Source organism: Ranitomeya variabilis, chromosome 7 (assembly GCF_051348905.1).
Source record: "Ranitomeya variabilis isolate aRanVar5 chromosome 7, aRanVar5.hap1, whole genome shotgun sequence".
Classification (NCBI taxonomy): domain Eukaryota; kingdom Metazoa; phylum Chordata; class Amphibia; order Anura; family Dendrobatidae; genus Ranitomeya; species Ranitomeya variabilis.
The window spans coordinates 85637480-85657290 of NC_135238.1; the positions used below are offsets into that span (position 1 = coordinate 85637480).

The 19811-nt window shown below is 41.1% G+C and overlaps 1 protein-coding gene across 2 annotated transcripts in view; it reads right to left on the minus strand.

Annotated features, from left to right (window-relative positions):
- Window positions 1-19811, minus strand: part of TMEFF2 (transmembrane protein with EGF like and two follistatin like domains 2) — a 1006851-nt gene that overhangs the window by 885460 nt on the left and 101580 nt on the right. For both annotated transcript variants that reach the window (XR_013218244.1, XM_077275380.1), the window contains exon 3: window positions 4741-4870. Coding sequence is in view for 1 of the 2 variants with exons in the window: in XM_077275380.1 (XP_077131495.1) it covers window positions 4741-4870 (130 nt within the window). In the remaining variant the exon portion in view is untranslated. The remainder of the gene's footprint in view (window positions 1-4740; window positions 4871-19811) is intronic.

Genomic DNA, 19811 nt, shown 5'->3' on the forward strand with positions numbered 1-19811 from the left:
AGCGTGTGGGCACGCATGGCATTGACAACATGCATTGCTTCCAAGCTGAAATCAGTTGCTGGCATCAGCACAGGATGCCGCGGTTTGAGGGAACGGAGAAAAGGTAAGTAAAAACATTTATTTTTTTATATGTGCAGCATGATGTACAGTAGGATGGGGGACCATGAATACCAGGATGGATGATATTAGTACAGAATTGGGGGACATTATCCCTATAACAGTTTCAGCAACATATATCAACCCCAATATAGCAGTGCATAATGACCACATTTTTTGCTTCTATTTTTATTCTATTCTCCTCCTCTAATACATAGGTGCATCTTATGGTCTGGTGCGCATTACAGTCCAAAAATACAGTAATTTTGTACAAATTACAATAAATGCCTTTGTCTGTTTCCTGGCGAATCATTTCATGGTCAGAGTGAAATAAATAAATCAGTTGTTGCACAAAAGTCTGGCCTTGTATCGTGGATAATCTCCTCACAGAAAGGAGAATATTAGATGTCAAGACTACATACTCAGAAAATTGTTATGATGTAGGTGAGACTATATCAGAACATGTCTGTGCAGCAACTTTGCCAACTTTAAGGTTGACAAGATCTTATCTTATCATATATTAAGTTATAATGACACCGGTATCACTTGTGGTGCATTATAAAGGAAAATATCAAGATAAATAAAAAACAAGGCTATATATACTGAATAAGAGTGATATGTTCTATTCAGATCTTCCACTTTTGTACTCTGGAGCACATTAAATTAAATCTAAAAGCAACAAATAAAAAAATGATGAATAAATCTATTTTTGGACCTTGACCTACTTTGGACACTGTTAAACTTTAAGGCAGAATCAGTATAAACCAATAGTGTTTAAATTAGGTCAAAGTAAATAAAAAGTTCATTATTTCAAAAATGTATTTGCAAACACTGTGATGATAATGACCAGTCCAAAAATGGCCGTGCACTGAGAAAATGGTTCATCAAAATGGGGAATTCCCCACAATTAAATTTCAAATCTGAGCAACCCAGCTTTTCTATCTCGTATTTATACAGCACAAATTTAAAATTAAAGGATTGTTCTTCTGAACCATCACTCATTAAAATAGTTTTCTTTTTTATATAGGGACATAAATACATCATATCAACACAACTGCATCATCAGAAAAACAACCATAACCCTATAATAATGGTCTCTCTTTCCAGAAAAACTTTTCTATTCACTTCCTTTCTCATTTTGAAAGAATGTTTCTGAGAATCCAATAACAGTTTAAACCCCTTCAAGACTGATGACGTATAGCTTCGACAATGGCGGTGTCCTTGCCTTTGATGTGGGCTCTGGCGTTGAGCTCGCATCTTTCCCCTCACTGACCAAGTCTCAGTTAACCCATTTTGCAGGTAAAAATAGTGCAAAACAAAGAATATAGAATGTAACAACTGCAAAATGTTGTTTTTCGTGAAGATGCATGTATTTAAGTAAGGCTAGGTTCACACTGCGTTTGGGCGATCTGCTTAACGCATCCGTTACTTACCGACATTAGCGCTATGTAACGGATCTGTTAATGTGCCCATAGACTTCCATTATCGTAATGCATCCTAATGCATGTCAAAATCGGCATGCGTTAGCGATGATGTTTTACTTTGTGACGCACCCTCAAACGTGGCTACTGCATTTTCGGGTATATTAGGTCTAACGCACAGTGAACGGACGCATCACTGTGCATAGACCTCTATTGCTGACGCAATGGTACCATGTGTTAGCGCTACTGTAGTAAAAAAGCGATTTTGTGCATCAGCATTAGCGCATTCGTTTAACGGATCCGTTAAATGGATGGCACTAACGCGATGGGAACCTAGCCTAAGAAAAGACAATTGCACCCAAAAAGTGGACAACTTTTTTTGAAGGCTTTCCACACTCACAATTTCTTATTTGAAAAGGCATGGTGCAAGACTTATCATTCCTTCATTTACTCTAAGCTATAAGGAGAAAGCGATCTAAGGCCTCCATTCTAAAGATCAGCAGGGTTTCTAATAGTTTAACCATCCCTCTGACCTAAATGCGTTTGGCTGGAATTCATCTTCACCTTTTGTAGGCATAGGCCATAACAGAGCATCTAAACGATTATATTCACAATATCACAACTTAGGTCATACTGTAAATACTCAAGGCGATGAAGAAAAAAAGGTAAACAGCCTACTGTAATTGGTAGTGATATACAGCATGTAGAATGTGGACGCAAGTATAAGAATTATGTAAAACAAACATGGAAAAAATATGAAGCTTACAGATCAACCTGAATGAAACAAGATACAGTTTAAGTTGGAAAATAGAGAAGAGGCAGAAATCAGAAAGGATAAGTAACTTTGAAAAAGAGACCAAGAGGGAAAACCAATATTCCAAATAAACACTGTAAGAAAATAATTTAAAAAAAAAATAATGTAAATATAAAAAGGAGAGGAGGCACTTCTATAAAATAAAATACAAATAATATGTTACAGGCTAGAAAAAAATAAAGAGGTAAAAAAGAAAAGATTAAAGAGAAAATTGATAAAAAATCTGTTTCAGAAATTAATTTCAACTCAATTTGAATGCCTTAGACTATAGCGAAGGACTGTTGATGGTTTCACAGTGAAATAAAACTAAACCAACAGTTACTGCCAAAACGTACAAGGGAATGAATAGCATTTTAACAGAAATTGTACTAGTCAACAGAGTATTTTCAAATAAAAGGTTGACCAAACTATGCTAGAAACCATTCAAGAGTCACTAGTTAACCTCTTCGCGAACTCTGATGTATATTTACGTTATATGCCATGTCCCTGCTTTTGATGTGGGTTCACTCGCTGAGTATGCATATTTACCAGCACTTGATGGTAGATTAAATCAGTTAAATGCCACTGCCAATCACTGATCGTGGGGCGCCGATTGGTTGTCATGACAGCCAGGAGACTACTGAAAAAATTGTGCAAATTTCTGACATTCTTTTCACCACATAAATAAAAAAAGTTTTACAAGTTTGGTATCTGGATACTCATACAGACCTGGGAAATTATATTGCAAGATCACTTCTACCATATATTGAGAATGGTAGATAAAAAACTCCAAAAACCTTTATGGAACTGCACTTCTTTTTATTTCACTGCACCTGGAATTTTTGTTCACGTTTTACAGTACTCTATGAATGGTGCCATTTAAATGTAGAGTTCATCTGCAAAAAAAGCCCTCATATGGCTGGAAATGTAAAAAAATGATGACTCCTGGAATAAGGGGAGAAAAAAAACATAGAACATCTTCATACACATTCTGTTCCTTTCTGGCCTCACTCCGCTGTCTCTCCATTAACTTCTCTCTGGATTCACAACCACCCAACACAATGCTTTGGGAGCTTTCATAGCCTCCAACAGCACCATTAACCAGTAAGGAAGAGTCCTATTCTTCAATCCATGGTTCCATGTGTTCTTTACCTTAGGGGAGTTAATTGTGCCACTGAGGCCATTACTTTCTTCTCTACTTACCATCGCCTTGGAACTACCTCACAGGGCACTCTCTCTTTGTCCCACTTTCCTTCTCCCCACTGCTCCGTCACATGACTGTAAGAAAACTCTGTACCAACTCGCTAGGCTTCCTGCCCCAGACCTCATCTCCAGAGAATTACTCCTTCATATGCTTTTTGTTGTCTCCCCTCTGCTATCAGTTATCTTGGTCTTCATTCACTTTCGGGATACCCAATCTATGCGGCTCTGCTAAGTACTCAGACCAAAGTTCTGCTCTAGCTGATGGCTGGGTTTTATATGCCTTCATTTTACTTTAGCCCTTCCCACTCTGGGCTACTCCCAATTATTAACTCTACCTTTCCCTATAAGCTATCTGTGGCTTACAAAACACAGCCTATCACTAATAATGCACATTACTATTGCGCATCAAAACATATTGCAACAATACACGTGTCTTCAAAGGGAGGGCATAGACAACATCTCCACTTCCTTACATAGGAAAAACATTTTATCATTGTTTCAGACCAATAGTATGCAGCGGCTACAGTGCAACATTTAAATATTTTTCTAAAGAAGCTGTAGCTCTTGAGAAATGAGGGGGGGATTTTTCCAGTGGTTAGAAACTAATAGCATATTTCGTAGTCATATTTATATATTTTACTTGTATTCCCCATACAATAGCAATTCATCTTTTTCCATAATTTTGCTTTGTGTTTTACAGCACCTTCGATATTTCTCCTAGAAATGGATGAATAAATTGGTCTCCTTTGTGAAAGAAGTGTCTGTCCCTACACAATCTAACCCTGTCAGACCGTAGGGACACATCTCCAATTGAATCTATCCAGTTCTCGATTTATTCATAAATTAGAGAAAAGAATAATGAAAAGGTCTAAGAAAAGATGCTCCAACATTATCATTTCCTGAAGACTATCATTTTTTTCTAACACAGTTATGAATATGGGCAGGTCTTATTTGAGCATACAGTACATAAGTATTTTGTCCTAAATTATTGAGCATATTTAATTAATGTGATAGATTTTTATGACATCTGTAAATCCTGTCCTTATAAGAACAGCACTGATATAACTTTTGTCCTCTGTACATGGTCTACCCAGCATTGTTTTTCCTTTGCACATACAATACTCAATAAAACCAATACAAATAAGTAGTATGCCACATAAGGCTAATTGTACAATAAAGTGCAAGAAAATAAATTAAGCAGCAAGGATAACATTGCAAGTAACATACCTGTTACACATGAGCCTTCAGACACCACCAGTATTTCACTTTGCTGTTTGCAGGCAGCTCCTCTTAAGTAGCATTCATTTCGGTAAGTGACTCCATTTGAACCACACACGGGGATGTAATCATGCTGACACTGACGGAAACAAGAAAAGACTCTTTACTGTTTTGCTTCGTTATCAATCCTTTCATTTTGCATGTGCACTTATCATATGTGCATATCTGTGTGTGCATATATTGTTTCATTTACTGAGAACAGCCCTGTACTTTCACGATATATATGACCATATCTGTGCTTAGCCAGCAGTTCTGGATGTGTAGTTGGCCTACTGGGAAAACACAAGAAACTATTTGCATATTTCAGTCATCAGTTCTTTAAAATAGAGTTACGTCCCCAAATTTTCAGTTTTGCAAAGCAGTGCAATTTTACAGTACAGAATTTTAGATACCACGAATCTTAATGAAGTTGTTATTCCTATTATGTATTTACTGCTGTGGATTCCCTTAACCATTCTAACAAAATGTATCCAGATCCAAAGTAATTCCATCTATTTCCTAAAATCTATATTTTACAAAAACTGATTGGTTTGTCCTAGATTTCAATTAGGACTCATACCGCAAGTATTGGGTATCGGCCGATACTTGCGGTATCGGAATTCCGATACCGAGTTCCAATATTTTTGTGGTATCGGAAATCGGAATCGGAAGTTCCCAGTGTATGGTTCCCAGGGTCTGGAGGAGATGACTTGTGATTGGTCGCGTGAGCGGTCACATGAGCGGCACGCGACCAATCACAAGCCGCGATGTCATCGAGGGTCCTAAACTCCTCTGTTATGACCCCAATGGCGAGGGTCTCAGAGGAACGTGGTAGTCTGCAGAGTACAAAAATCCAGCTCATAGGGCAGTGGTAACTGGGTTGACCATATATCTACTCCTAACGCCAACACTAGAAGTAGCCGGGGATCATTCCTACGTTGATTCTAGATGACACGCGCCAGCCGGAGAATCTAGCTACCCCTAGTAGAGGAAAACAAAGACCTTTCTTGCCTCCAGAGAAGGGGACCCCAAAGCTGGATAGAAGCCCCCCACAAATAATGACGGTTAGGTAAGAGGAAATGACAAACACAGAAATGAACCAGGTTTAGCACAGAGAGGCCCGCTTACTGATAGCAGAATAAAGAAAGGTAACTTATATGGTCAACAAAAACCCTATCAAAATCCACACTGGAAATTCAAGAACCCCCGAACCGTCTAACGGTCCGGGGGGAGAACACCAGCCCCCCTAGAGCTTCCAGCAAAGGTCAGGATAAAGATTAGGAACAAGCTGGACAAAAATACAAAACCAAAACAAATAGCAAAAAGCAAAAGGCAGACTTAGCTGATATAACTGGAACCAGGATCAGTAGACAAGAGCACAGCAGACTAGCTCTGATAACTACGTTGCCAGGCATAGAACTGAAGGTCCAGGGAGCTAATATAGCAACACCCCTAACTAACGACCCAGGTGCGGATAAAAGGAATGACAGAAAAACCAGAGTCAAAAAACTAGCAACCACTAGAGGGAGCAAAAAGCAAATTCACAACACTCCTCATTCTTAGGAACGGAGGCTGCCGGTTACAATCGGTAAGGTCCAGGGGCCGCCAGATGGGTGAGTATATCCATATTTTTTATTTTAATTCTTTATTTTTTACATGAATATGGATCCCAGGGCCTGAAGGAGAGTCTCCTCTCCTCCAGACCCTGGGAACCATCCAGGATAGCTTCCGATACTTGTGTCCCATTGACTTGTATTGGTATCGGGTATCGGTATCAGATTAGATCCGATATTTTTCAGGTATCGGCCGATACTATCCGAAGGAAGGAAGGTATCGCTCAACACTACTCATACACGATTTATTTTATTGGATGAGTTCTCTCCGTAGTATTCATGGACAGAACTTGTACATTTTAAGGGGCTGTGTACATGTCCGATTTTTTCCTTGGACCAAATGGTCCTTGGAAAAATTTAAGAAAATCAGCAATCAGTAATGCAAGTCTATGAGTATATGAAAAAACCTCAAGATGGAAACAGAAGGATATTCCCAAAATTCCAGATATTATAGAGAAAATTTCTACTCACAGGGTTTTAAATTCTCACTTCCTTTGAGAGAGAACAAATTTATAACATACACCAAGAGGTGGCACATTTGGAATAACGTTTTTCCTCCTCCTTGGCTCGAAGTACGTATGTGTGTATGTATATAGAGCTCTGGCAAAAATTAAGAGACCAATGCAAAATGTTCAGTTTGTCTGATTTTTCTCTGCATAGGTATATTTTTGAGTAAAATGTAAATTTTTCTTTTATTCCATAAACTTCTGACATGTTTCTGAATTTCCAAGCAATACATTTTTTATTTTTGTTCTAAAAAGAAGGAATGGTCAAATTAAAAAACAAACAAACAAACAGTGTTTTCAGACCTCAAATAATGCAAAGAAAACAAGTTAATAATCATTTAGAAACAACAATACTAATGTTTTAACTCAGGAAGAGTCCAGAAATCAATATTTTGTGGAATAACCATGATTATTAATGACAGCTTTCATGCGTCTTGGCATGCTTTCCACTAGTCTTTCACACTGCTTCTGGCGCAAAAATGTAAGCAGTTCTTCTTTGTTTGATGGCTTGTGACTATCCATCATCCTCTTGATTACATTCCAGAGGTTTTCAATGGGGTTCAGGTCCGGAAATTGGCTGCCCATGACAGAGATTTGATGTGGTGGTCTCTTAATTTTTGCCAGAGCTGTATAAGTGTATATGTGTATGTATGTTGGTTAACCTAGAACAGGACAAGACAAGCCAATTTTCATCATTCTCGACAAACTCAACTATTAAATTACTTTATCAGAATGTAATAATTCCTAAGAAACCTATTGTGAAGTGCCACCCCATGATCATAGCTGCCTTCACAATCAGCATACACACCATTGGTTTACTCTCTATTGATGTGACCTTGTTACAAAAATGGAAAAAAATAGAGCACTGTTCTTATGTACTTTCTTTCAATTCTTTATTGTTTATAATACTGCTTTCTATCATTGAATGAAGCCATTACTGTTTACATACAAAGGCTAAAATTCTGTATAGGACTAACACTACTCATAGCTGAAGTTTTTCTGCAATGTATCCAATATAAGCGATCCTAAATAATACAGGTGAGTATATCTCCTCTTATGTATGGTAGTAAAAAGTTAGCAGCAAGAAGTATTAGCTCTATGCAGGATTTCAGGATTCGGATATAATCAATGTTGTTCTTAGTCACCGGTAGTATGCAACAATAGCTAAAAATTACAAAGAAATAAAACTAAATAAAGTATAGATTTGCAGATCTGTTCATTATGTAGTGATAGCACTTTGTCTAAATATGAAAGGACAACATCTTTATCTGACATTAATTAGATAAAATTACTCTCAATATTTCCAGATGATTCATTCATTTTGATTGTTCGAATAATGGCCTAGAATTGCTTTATTCTGCAGTAATGAAGGACTTTTTCCCGATGAAGTTTGAGATAGAACTTTGACTGGTACACTCCAAAATCCAGATGTTTTCTTTGAACCTTTAAAGGGCACCTGTCACCCCGTTTTTTCCGTATGAGATAAAAAATACTGTTAAATAGGGCCTGAGCTGTGCATTACAACAGTGTATTTTGTGGACCCCGATTCCCCACCTATGCTGCCAAAATACGTTACCAAAGTAGCCGTTTTCGCCTGTCAATCAGGCTGGTCTGGTCAAAAGGGCGTGGTGTCTTCCCCCAGATCTTGCTTAGTTTTCCGTTGGTGGCGTAGTGGTTTGCGCATGCCCAAGGTCCCGAATCCATTGCATTTCACTGGTGATCGGTGGGGGCGGCCATTTTCGTTTGGCCGCGCGTGCGCAGAAGCGGCGCTCTGCTGGCCGCGGCTTCAGGAAAATGGCCGCGGGATTCCGCGCGTGCGCAGATGGAGATAGCGGCGGCCATTTTCCTGAAGCCGAGATGCGAATTCTGCTTCAGGAAAATGGCCGCCGCGATCTCCATCTGCGCACGCGTGGCATCCCGCGGCCATTTTCCTGAAGCCGCGGGCAGCAGAGCGCTCCATCTGCGCACGCGCGGCCAAAGGAAGATGGCCGCCCCCACCGATCAACAGGGAAATAACGCACATCGCGCTCTTTTCACTCCCCTGTGCAGTGGATTCGGGACCTTGGGCATGCGCACACCACTACGCCACCAACGGAAAACTAAGCAACGGTGGTCGGTGCTCATGGCAAGTGAGCATTTTGGCTACATGCAGGTGATCTGATTATCGCCTGTACGTAGCAGAGCCGATCAGATAACTGCAGCTTCTAGTCTCCCATGGAGACTATTGAAGCATGCAAAAAATAATAAAAATGTTTTTAAAAATATAAAAAAAATAAAATATAAAAGTTCAAATAACCCCCCTTTCGCCCCATTCAAAATAAATTAAAAAAAATCAAATATACACATATTTGGTATCGCTGTGTTCAGAATTTCCCGATCTGTCAATATAGAAAATAATTAACCAGATCGTTAAACGGCATAACGAAAAAAAAAGACAGAATTACATTTTTTTGGTCACCACTTCATTGCAATAAAATGCAATAACCGGTGATCAAAAGATTGTATCTGCACCAAAATGGTATCATTAAAAACATCAGCTCGGCGTGCAAAAAATAAGCCCTCACCTAGCCCGAGATCAAGAAAAATGGAGACGCTACGAGTATCGGAAAATGGCACAATTTTATTTTTTTTACAAATTTTGGAATTTTTTTTCTCCTTTTAAATAAAAAATAAACAATACATGTTTGGTGTCTATGAACTCATAATGACCTGGAAAATCATAATGGCAGGTCAGTGTTAGCATTTAGTAAACATGGTTAAAAAAAACAACAGTGTGATTGCACTTTTTTTGCAATTTCACTGCACTTGGAATTTTTTTACCATTTTTCAGTACAGAATATGTTAAAACAAATGGTGTTGTTCAAAAGTACAACTTATCCTGCAAAAAATAAGCCAAGCCCTCATATGGCCATTTTGACCACTAATTAAAAAGGTTATGGGTCTGGGAAGAAGGGGAGCAAAAAACAAAAATGCAAAAACAAAAAATACCGTTGGTCATTAAGGGGTTAATCAACCAAGCCCCTCCAATGATAATGCAGAATACACCATAAGGCTACGGTCATACTATCAGTATTTGGTCAGTATTTGACATCAGTATTTGTGAGTCAAAACCTGGAGTCGGTCAAAAATACAGACTTGGTGACATGTTTCTATCATAGCTTTCCCATCTTTGTTCCACTCCTGGTTTTGGCTAACAAATAGTGATGTAAAATACTGACCACATACTGATAGTGTGACGGCGGCCTAAGGCCAGGGTCACACTTGCGAGTTCAATGTGAGAAACTTGCGCATCAAGTACCGGCACTGCCACCGGCATTCAGGATCAGAGTGTGCGACTACATGTATTTCTATGCAGCTGAATGCTACAGTCCGAACGACAGGTGGCAGTGCCGGGACTTGATGCGAGAGACTCTCGTGAGTTTCTCGCATTGAACTCGCAAGAGTGACCCCGGCCTAGCACAGAAGTAATGGAAACAATCAACCCAGATAATTGGTTATTAATAGAAATGAGAATATAACAAGGGTAGAGAAAACTTTATGAGATGAAAAAAAAAGGTCACCAAGGTGAAAGATTCCAACGGGAATCAGCAAGAACGGTGGTTTCGTCAAAAGCAAACGCATTGTTTATTTGATATTTAGTTTATTATTTTCACCATAAATTCATAGTTGTGTGATAGTTTTTACAAAAAAGGCTACACAGTATGTGATTACTTCACACAAGAACAAATGCACATTTCTAACTCAATAATAAAATATGCTATTGCTTGACAAGGTAATTTTTGGATATTTGTGAAAAACAGTGCTCTTATCCAGCCCACAATCTTGAAGTTAAAAAAAACTAAGCACTGAACATATTTCTAGGTTCAAAATGTGTAGGAATTTTTCGCAAGATGTCTTGGTTTCAAACTTGTGCATTTTTTGTACCTTTTCAATGGATTAATAAACCTTTTTTTAAATTAGAAAATCATCAACATTAACAGAAATAAACACTTAAAACGGATCACTCTGTTTGTAATGACTCTATATAATATATGAGTTTCACTTTTTGTATTGAAGAACTGAAATAAATTAACTTTTTGATGATATTCTAATTTTATGAGAAGCACCTGTATTTATCAAGACCTGGAGGCACATTTTTCTACTCTTTTGAAGTGATTGAATCGATATGCTGCAAAATAAATTAATAACGAATGTTAAAAATGTACAGGTCACGGAAAATTCAAACAATTTGCTAATGCCAAAGCGCAAATCGCAAAAAAAAAATGCCTGCCTCCTGTTTAAACAATGAAGAAGATTGAAACAGTAACAGAAGGCTGACACGACTACAAGCACCACAAAGTGGGCTTCCCCATAAAGCCTTGCTGCTATCACATCACATTATATAGCACAGTTAATCAGCAGGGAATATCAGAGCCAGTAAAAAAGCTTAGGTAGGGAATGCAGCAGACATTCTAAGGGTATGTGCACATGCTGAGGATTTTGCTGTGGAACCGCAGCGTTTCCGCAGCTGCGGGTCCGCAGCAGTTTCCCATGAGTTTACAGTACAATGTAAACCTATGGGAAACGAAATCCGCAGTGCACATGCTGCGGAAAAAACGTGCGGAAACGCAGCGGTTTATATTTCGCAGCATGTCAATTCTTTGTGCGGATTCCGCTGCGGGTTTACACCTGCTCCAATAGAAATCTGCAGGTGAAAACCCGCAGAGGAAACCGCAATAGAAATCGCGATAAATCCACAGTAAAAACCTCAGCTGTTTTGCACTGCGGATTTATCAAATCCGCTGCGGAAAATTCCGCAATGGAATCCGCAGCGTGTGCACAAGCCCTAAGTGATTTTAAGATAGTGAGAATTTGTCAGAGCTCCCAATGCAGCAATGGAAATAGGAAGAAAAATCACTAAAATAATGGACAAAGACTCCAGACAATAATTTGATGACTAACTGCAGCAGTGAAAAAAATGATAGTAGCAGTCTATGAATAAGGCCGGGGTCATACGAGCATAAAACACGGCCCACTTCTATGTGATGTTTTATCACAAAGTATTTGAAACAGTGTTAGGCTGCCGTCACACTAGCAGTATTTGGTCAGTATTTTACACCAGTATTTGTAAGCCATAACCAGGAGTGGAACAATTAGAAGAAAAGTATAATAGAAACATATGCACCACTTCTGCATTTATCACCCACTCCTGGTTTTGGCTTACACATACTGATGTAAAATACTGACCAAATACTGATAGTGTGACGGCAGCCTTATTTTGTGGGGCAGCTCAGATTGGGTGTTATTTTCTAATTCAAATTCGGCAAAAGAATAGGATGGTGTAGAAAGGCAATGAGAAAAGGCAATAGAGAAGATGGAGAGATTAATTTCTCCTTCTTCTCCGCACCTGTGATCCGATTCTTGCATGTGAGAGGACTGAATCATCGCATCATGACTCTCGGCTCAAGCTCACGGAAGAGTTTGAGCCAAGTGTCATTAGCATATCGCATCCGATAGTGTGACTCTGGCCTAAAAAAGACATGGGAAAGGCTTTAGCAAAGGGAATAAGGGCTGTCCCACACGTCCAGATAATTCCGGTACCGGAAACAATCGGTACCGGAATTATCCGTGTCCGTGTGCCCCTGCGTTTCTGGTGAACATCAGTGTGGCACACGTGCGGCTCACTTGTGCCGCCCGTGTGCCCATTGGGTACCACACGCACCGTGCTGGGTACCACACGTACCAGCATCTGGTGCTGAAGCCGTGATTCATATGTTCCCTGCAGCAGCGTTTGCTGCAGAGAAGATATGAATAATAGTGTTTAAAATAAAGATCTATGTGTCCCCCGCCCTCCCACCCCCTGTGTGCCCCCCCCGCTGTTCTGAAAATACTTACCCGCTCCCTCGTTGGCTGACACTGCTTCCTGGTCTGGCCCCATCTTCTCCTGTATGCGGTCACGTGGGGCCGCTCATTTACAGTCATGAATAGGCGGCTCCACCTCCCATAGGAGACTAAAGAGAATTCCTTAAAATCCATATATTAAACTGCAATTATCTACCTCAAAATTGTGCATATTTTTTTGCACATCTGTTATACTTAACAAATTTTGCTTCCGTACATGGCTCACTAATACACAGCCCTATTGCAAGTGCTGCCTTTTTGGACATAAGCCTAACATGTTTAGGGAAAACAGGTGCCAAAAAACACACAATTCTGTGTTTTATTTTTTTTTCTGTTACAGTGTTTGCTGAGTGGGTTAATTAATTTAGGAATTTCATAGATCATACATTTATGGATGCGGTAATGCCAAATATGTATTTTTATTTTTTTTAATCACTTTACTTTTAATGGAATTTTATTTTTTATTACTATTTTCAAAAGCTTTTTTTCCTTACTTTATTTGTAAATCCCCCTGTTGGACCTGAATCTGTAGCTATTAGTGTTGAGCGATACCGTCCGATACTTGAAAGTATCGGTATCGGAAAGTATCGGCCGATACCGGCAAAGTATCGGATCCAATCCGATACCGATACCCGATACCAATACAAGTCAATGGGACTCAAGTATCGGACGGTATTCCTGATGGTTCCCAGGGTCTGAAGGAGAGGAAACTCTCCTTCAGGCCCTGGGAACCATATAAATGTGTAAAAGAAAGAATTAAAATAAAAAATATCGCTATACTTTACCTCTCCGACGCAGCCGGGACCTCAGCGCAGGAACCGGCAGCGTTGTTTGTTTAAAATTCCCGCTTTTACATGGTTACGCGAACTCCCGGCTTGTGATTGGTCAGGGCGCCCATGTTGCCGGGCCGCGGACCAATCACAGCAAGCCGTGACGAAAATACGTCACGGCTTGCTGTGATTGGTCCGCGTCCCGGCAACATGGCCGCCATTAACCAATCACAAGCCGTGACGTCACGGGAGGCTGGACTTGCGCGCTTTTGAAAAAGCGCGCGTGTCCAGCCTCCAGTGACGTCCCGGCTTATGATTGGTCACGGCGCCATGTTGCCGGGACGCGGACCAATCACAGCAAGCCGTGACGAAAATACGTCACGGCTTGCTGTGATTGGTCCGCGGCCCGGCAACATGGCCGCCATTAACCAATCACAAGCCGTGACGTCACGGGAGGCAGGACAAGCGCGCATTTTAAAATTGCGCGCGTGTCCAGCCTCCCGGCTTGTGATTGGTTGATCGCGGCGCAACCAATCATAAGCCGGGACGTCACTGGAGGCTGGACACGCGCGCTTTTTCAAAAGCGCGCAAGTCCAGCCTCCCGTGACGTCACGGCTTGTGATTGGTTAATGGCGGCCACGTTGCCGGGACGCGGACCAATCACAGCAAGCCGTGACGTATTTTCGTCACGGCTTGCTGTGATTGGTCCGCGGCCCGGCAACATGGGCGCCCTGACCAATCACAAGCCGGGAGTTCGCGTAACCATGTAAAAGCGGGAATTTTAAACAAACAACGCTGCCGGTTCCTGCGCTGAGGTCCCGGCTGCGTCGGACAGGTGAGTATAGCGATATTTTTTATTTTAATTCTCTCTTTTACACATTTTAACAATGTTAAAATGTGTAAAAGAGAGAATTAAAATAAAATGTTGTTCCGATACCCGATACCCGATACCACAAGAGTATCGGAATCCCGGTATCGGAATTCCGATACAGCAAGTATCGGCCGATACCCGATACTTGCAGCATCGGAATGCTCAACACTAGTAGCTATCTGATCGCTTTTACCATATACTATAATACTACAGTATAACAGCATACTGTATAGTGGAAAGCCCAGTTTCATTTGTAACCTTTTGGCTGAGCTTCACAGAAGTATCAAAATGTCAGCAACAAGGCCTTCAGTAGGACCGGGACACATTATATTTATACATAGCTGTCAGAGATTGGCAGCGGCATTTGAATGGCTATCAGCATTCGGCAGCAATCAGAGCTTAGATTTGGCTTCTGCTGTTAGACACAAATCCTGGCTATATAGTTTAGCCAGCACCCACCACATATGGAGAGAGCTTAGCTACTGTGCCCTTATTATATTGTAACCTCCACAGTCATAAATAAGTATGTGATTTTGCATTAAAGGGGTTGTCCACTAATAGGACAACTTATTATCAATCAGAATTTGGTACCAATAAAAACACCTATAAAGGAATTAAGTACAGTCATTGATAGACCATTATTTTTAATCTTTAAAGACTCCATAATAACAGGGTCTGTACCACAGGACTGGCGTATAGCAAATGTGGTGCCAATATTCAAAAAGGGCACAAAAACTGAACTAGGAAATTATAGGCCAGGTATTGGAGGGTATTCTAAGAGATGCTATGCTGGAGTATCTGAAGAGGAATAACCTCGTGACAAAATATCAACATGGGAGACCGTTCCTGTCAGACTAATCTGATCAATTTCTATGAAGAGGTAAGTTCCGGACTGGACCAAGGACACACAGTCGACATAGTATAGATGGACTTTTCAAAAGCTTTTGATACGGTGCCACACAAAAGGTTGATACATAAAATGAGAATAATGGGGATAGGGTAAAATATGTGTAAGTGGGATAAGAGCTGGCTCAGGGATAGGAAACAAAGGGTGGATATTAATGGAGCACACTGGGACTGGGCCGCGGTTAGCAGTGGGGTACCACAGGGGTCAGTGTTGGGCCCACTTCTTTTTAACATATTTATTAATGACCTTGTAGGGGACATTCAGAGTAGAATTTATTTTCTGCAGATGATACTAAACTCTGCAGGGTAATCAACACAGAGGAGGACAATTTTATATTACAGGATGATTTATGTAAACTAGAAGCTTGGGCTGATAAATGGCAAATGAGCTTTAATGGGGATAAATGTAAAGTCATGCACTTGGGTAGAAGTAATAAGATGTATAACTATGTTATTAATTCTAAAACTCTGGGCAAAAATGCCACTGGAAAAAGACCTGGGTGTATGGGTGGATGACAAACTCACATTCAGTGGCCAATATCAGGCAGCTGCTGCAAAGACAAATAAAATAATGGGAAGCATTAAATGAGGAATAGATGCTCATGAGGAGAAAATAATTTTACCCCTATACAAGTCACTAGTTCGACCACACTTAGAATACGGTGTACAGTTCTGGTCTCCGGTGTATAAGAAAGACATAGCTGAACTGGAGTGGGAGCAGAGAAGAGCGACCAAAGTTATTAGAGGACTGGGGGGTCTCTCTGCAATACCAAGATAGGTTATTACTAGTGTTGAGCATTCCGATACCGCAAGTATCGGGTATCGGCCGATACTTGCGGGTATCGGAATTCCGATACCGAGATCCGATACTTTTGTGGTATCGGGTATCGGTATCGAAACAACATTAATGTAAAAATGTGTAAAAGAAAGAATTAAAATAAAAAATATTGCTATACTCACCTCTCCGACGCAGCCTGGACCTCACCGAGGGAACCGGCAGCGTTGTTTGCTTAAAATTCGCGCGTTTACTTCCTTACGTGAAGTCCCGGCTTGTGATTGGTCGCGTGCCGCCCATGTGGCCGCGACGCGACCAATCACAGCAAGCCGTGACGTAATTTTAGGTCCTTCAGGATTTTAAAATTACGTTCTGGCTTATGATTGGTCGCGTCGCGGTCACATGGGCGACGCGACCAATCACAAGCCGTGACGTCACAGGAGGCTGGACACGCGCGCATTTTAAAATGCGCGCGTGTCCTGCCTCCCGTGACGTCCCGGCTTGTGATTGGTCGTGGCGCCCATGTGGCCACGACGCGACCAATCACCGCAAGCCGTGACATAATTTTAGGTCCTTCAGGATTTTAAAATTACGTTCTGGCTTGTGATTGGTTGCGTCGCGGTCACATGGGCGACGCGACCAATCACAAGCCGTGATGTCACGGGAGGCTAGACACGTGCGCATTTTAAAATGCGCGCGTGTCCAGCCTCCCGTGACGTCACGGCTTGTGATTGGTCGCGTCACCCATGTGACCGCGACGCAACCAATCACAAGCCAGAACGTAATTTTAAAATCCTGAAGGACCTAAAATTACGTCACGGCTTGCTGTGATTGGTCGCGTCGCGGCCACATGGGCGGCACGCGACCAATCACAAGCCGGGACTTCGCGTAAGGAAGTAAACACGCGAATTTTAAGCAAACAACGCTGCCGGTTCCCTCGGTTGAGGTCCAGGCTGCGTCGGAGAGGTGAGTATAGCAATATTTTTTATTTTAATTCTTTCTTTTACACATTAGTATGGTTCCCAGGGCCTGAAGGAGAGTTTCCTCTCCTTCAGACCCTGGGAACCATCAGGGATACCGTCCGATACTTGAGTCCCATTGACTTGTATTGGTATCGGGTATCGGTATCGGATTGGATCCGATACTTTGCCGGTATCGGCCGATACTTTCCGATACCGATACTTTCAAGTATCGGACGGTATCGCTCAACACTAGTTATTACACTTGGGGTTATTTCGTTTGGAAAAACGAAGGCTATGGGGTGATCTTATTACAATGTATAAATATATGAGGGGACAGTACAAAGACCTTTCTAATAATGTGTTTACTCATAGACCTAAGACAGGGACAAGGGTGCATCCTCTACGTCTGGAGGAAAGAAGGTTTAAGTATAAAAAAAGATGCGGATTCTTTACTGTAAGAGCAGTGAAACTATAGAACTCTCTGCCGAATGATGTTGTAATGAGTTTCTCAATTGATTAATTACTCAAATTTAAGAGGGGACTGGATGCCTTTCTTGAAAATTATAATGTTACAGGTTATATATACTAGATTCCTTGATAGGGTGTTGATCCAGGATTTTTTTTTCCCCAATGTGGAGCTTACTGTTTGCCACATGTTTTTTTTGCCATCCTGTGGATCAACAAGTTACGGCAAGTTAGGTTAGGATAAGGATTTAACTAGATGGACTTAAAGTCTTCCTTCAACCTTAAAAACTATGTCACTATGCTATACTCACCCTCCATGCCAGCACCATTCCAAGTGTGTTGACACTTGTGTTCCTGGGGCTTGCATGAGGTTGTTACATCATCTGAGCTCTGCACCCACTCTGCACTGACATCACTGTCTGCACCTACAGACGTACACGTAATTAACAGGAAGTCAACCCTGCAGCTAGCTCCTCACTTCTTGCTAATTACTTATAAATCTGAAAGTGGAGACAGTGCCACCAATGCTGATTGGGCACAGGGTTCACGGGATGTAACAACTTGATGTGAGCCCACGGAATGTGAGTGCTGACACCAATGGAGCAGCACTGGCACGGGACGTGAGTATAAACTTTTTTATTCTAATGGTGCAAAACATGGAGAATGAGAAGGGGTTTTCATAGTAATGGACGGCTTTATGGGGTAAACGTGGGTGAGACTTGGAATGTGCAATTTTTGGGCACTCTGAGCCCTATTATTTTTCTGGCATTTGTTGATAGTAGGGTTGAGCGAAACGGATTGGACAAATTCAAAAATCGCCGACTTTCGGCAAAGTCAGGTTTCATGAAACCCGACCCGATCCTAGTGTGGGATCGGTCATGTGGTCGGCGATCTGCGCGCCAAAGTCGTGTTTCGTATGATGCTTTCAGCACCATTTTTCAGCCAATGAAGGAGGACGCAGAGTGTGGGCAGCGTGATGACATAGGTCTCGGTCCCCACCATCTTAGAGAAGGGCATGACAGTGATTGGCTTGCTTTCTGCGGCGTCACAGGGGTTATAAAGGGGTGTGCACGCCGACCGCCATCTTACTTCTGCCGATCTTAGCATAGGGAGAGGTTGCTGCAGCTTCATCAGAAGAAGGGATATAGTTAAGGAGGGAAGATTAACCCCCAAACCGCTTGTGCTGTAGCGATTTCCACTGTCCAACACCACCTTTTTTTTGCAGGGACAGTGGAGGCTATATTTTTGTGCATCAGCTCTTTAGCTTATTAGACTGCCTTGTAAGGCTCCCTGATAGCTGCATTGCTGTTTGCACGCTGCTCTGCAAACCACCTGCTTTTTTAAAAACAAAAATCCTGTTGCTCCTTTCTGCACAGTTATTTTGTTTATTTGTCCACACTTTTGTGTGCAGCAGTCTTTTTTATTGCTGCCATACTTGTCCTGAGATCATTGTAGGGAGATTGAAATTGTACTACAGTCCTTGTATTTTTTCATATATCTTCTAGCCACTTTCTGCCACTTATATTGTGTTGTTTTTTTACACTGGGCCTGAGTTTTGGTTCAGTCTCCAAAAAAAACCCTGAGATTCAAATTCTCACAAAGTGGATATACTTCTGTCCTATTAGTTTGTCGTATATCAGCCAGCCACTTTTTGCCACTTACATTGTGTTGTTTTATACACTGGGCCTGAGTTTTGGTTCAGTCTCCCCCCAAAAAAGTGAGATTCAAATTCTCAAAAAGTGGATATACTTCTGTCCTGTTAGTTTGTCGTATATCAGCCAGCCACTTTCTGCCACTTACATTGTGTTGTTTTATACACTGGGACTGAGTTTTGGTTCAGTCTCCCCCCAAAAAAAGTGAGATTCAAATTCTCAAAAAGTGGATATACTTATATCCTGTTAGTTTGTCATATATCAGCCAGCCACTTTCTGCCACTTACATTGTGTTGTTTTATACACTGGGCCTGAGTTTTGGTTCAGTCTCCCCCCAAAAAAAGTGAGATTCAAATTCTCACAAAGTGGATATACTTCAGTCCTGTTAGTTTGTCGTATATCAGCCAGCCACTTTCTGCCACTTACATTAAGTTGTTTTATGCACTGGGCCTGAGTTTTGGTTCAGTCTCCCCAAAAAAAAGGGAGATTTAAATTCTCAACAAGTTAATATACACCTTCTACCTTGTTTTACAGTACCCTATAACGGTTGTTATTTTGGTTAGATTTTCCAAAAATGAGGAAGTCTGGTGGAAGAGCCCATGGGCAGTGGTTGCCAGCTGGTACTGATGGTGGTGGTGGTG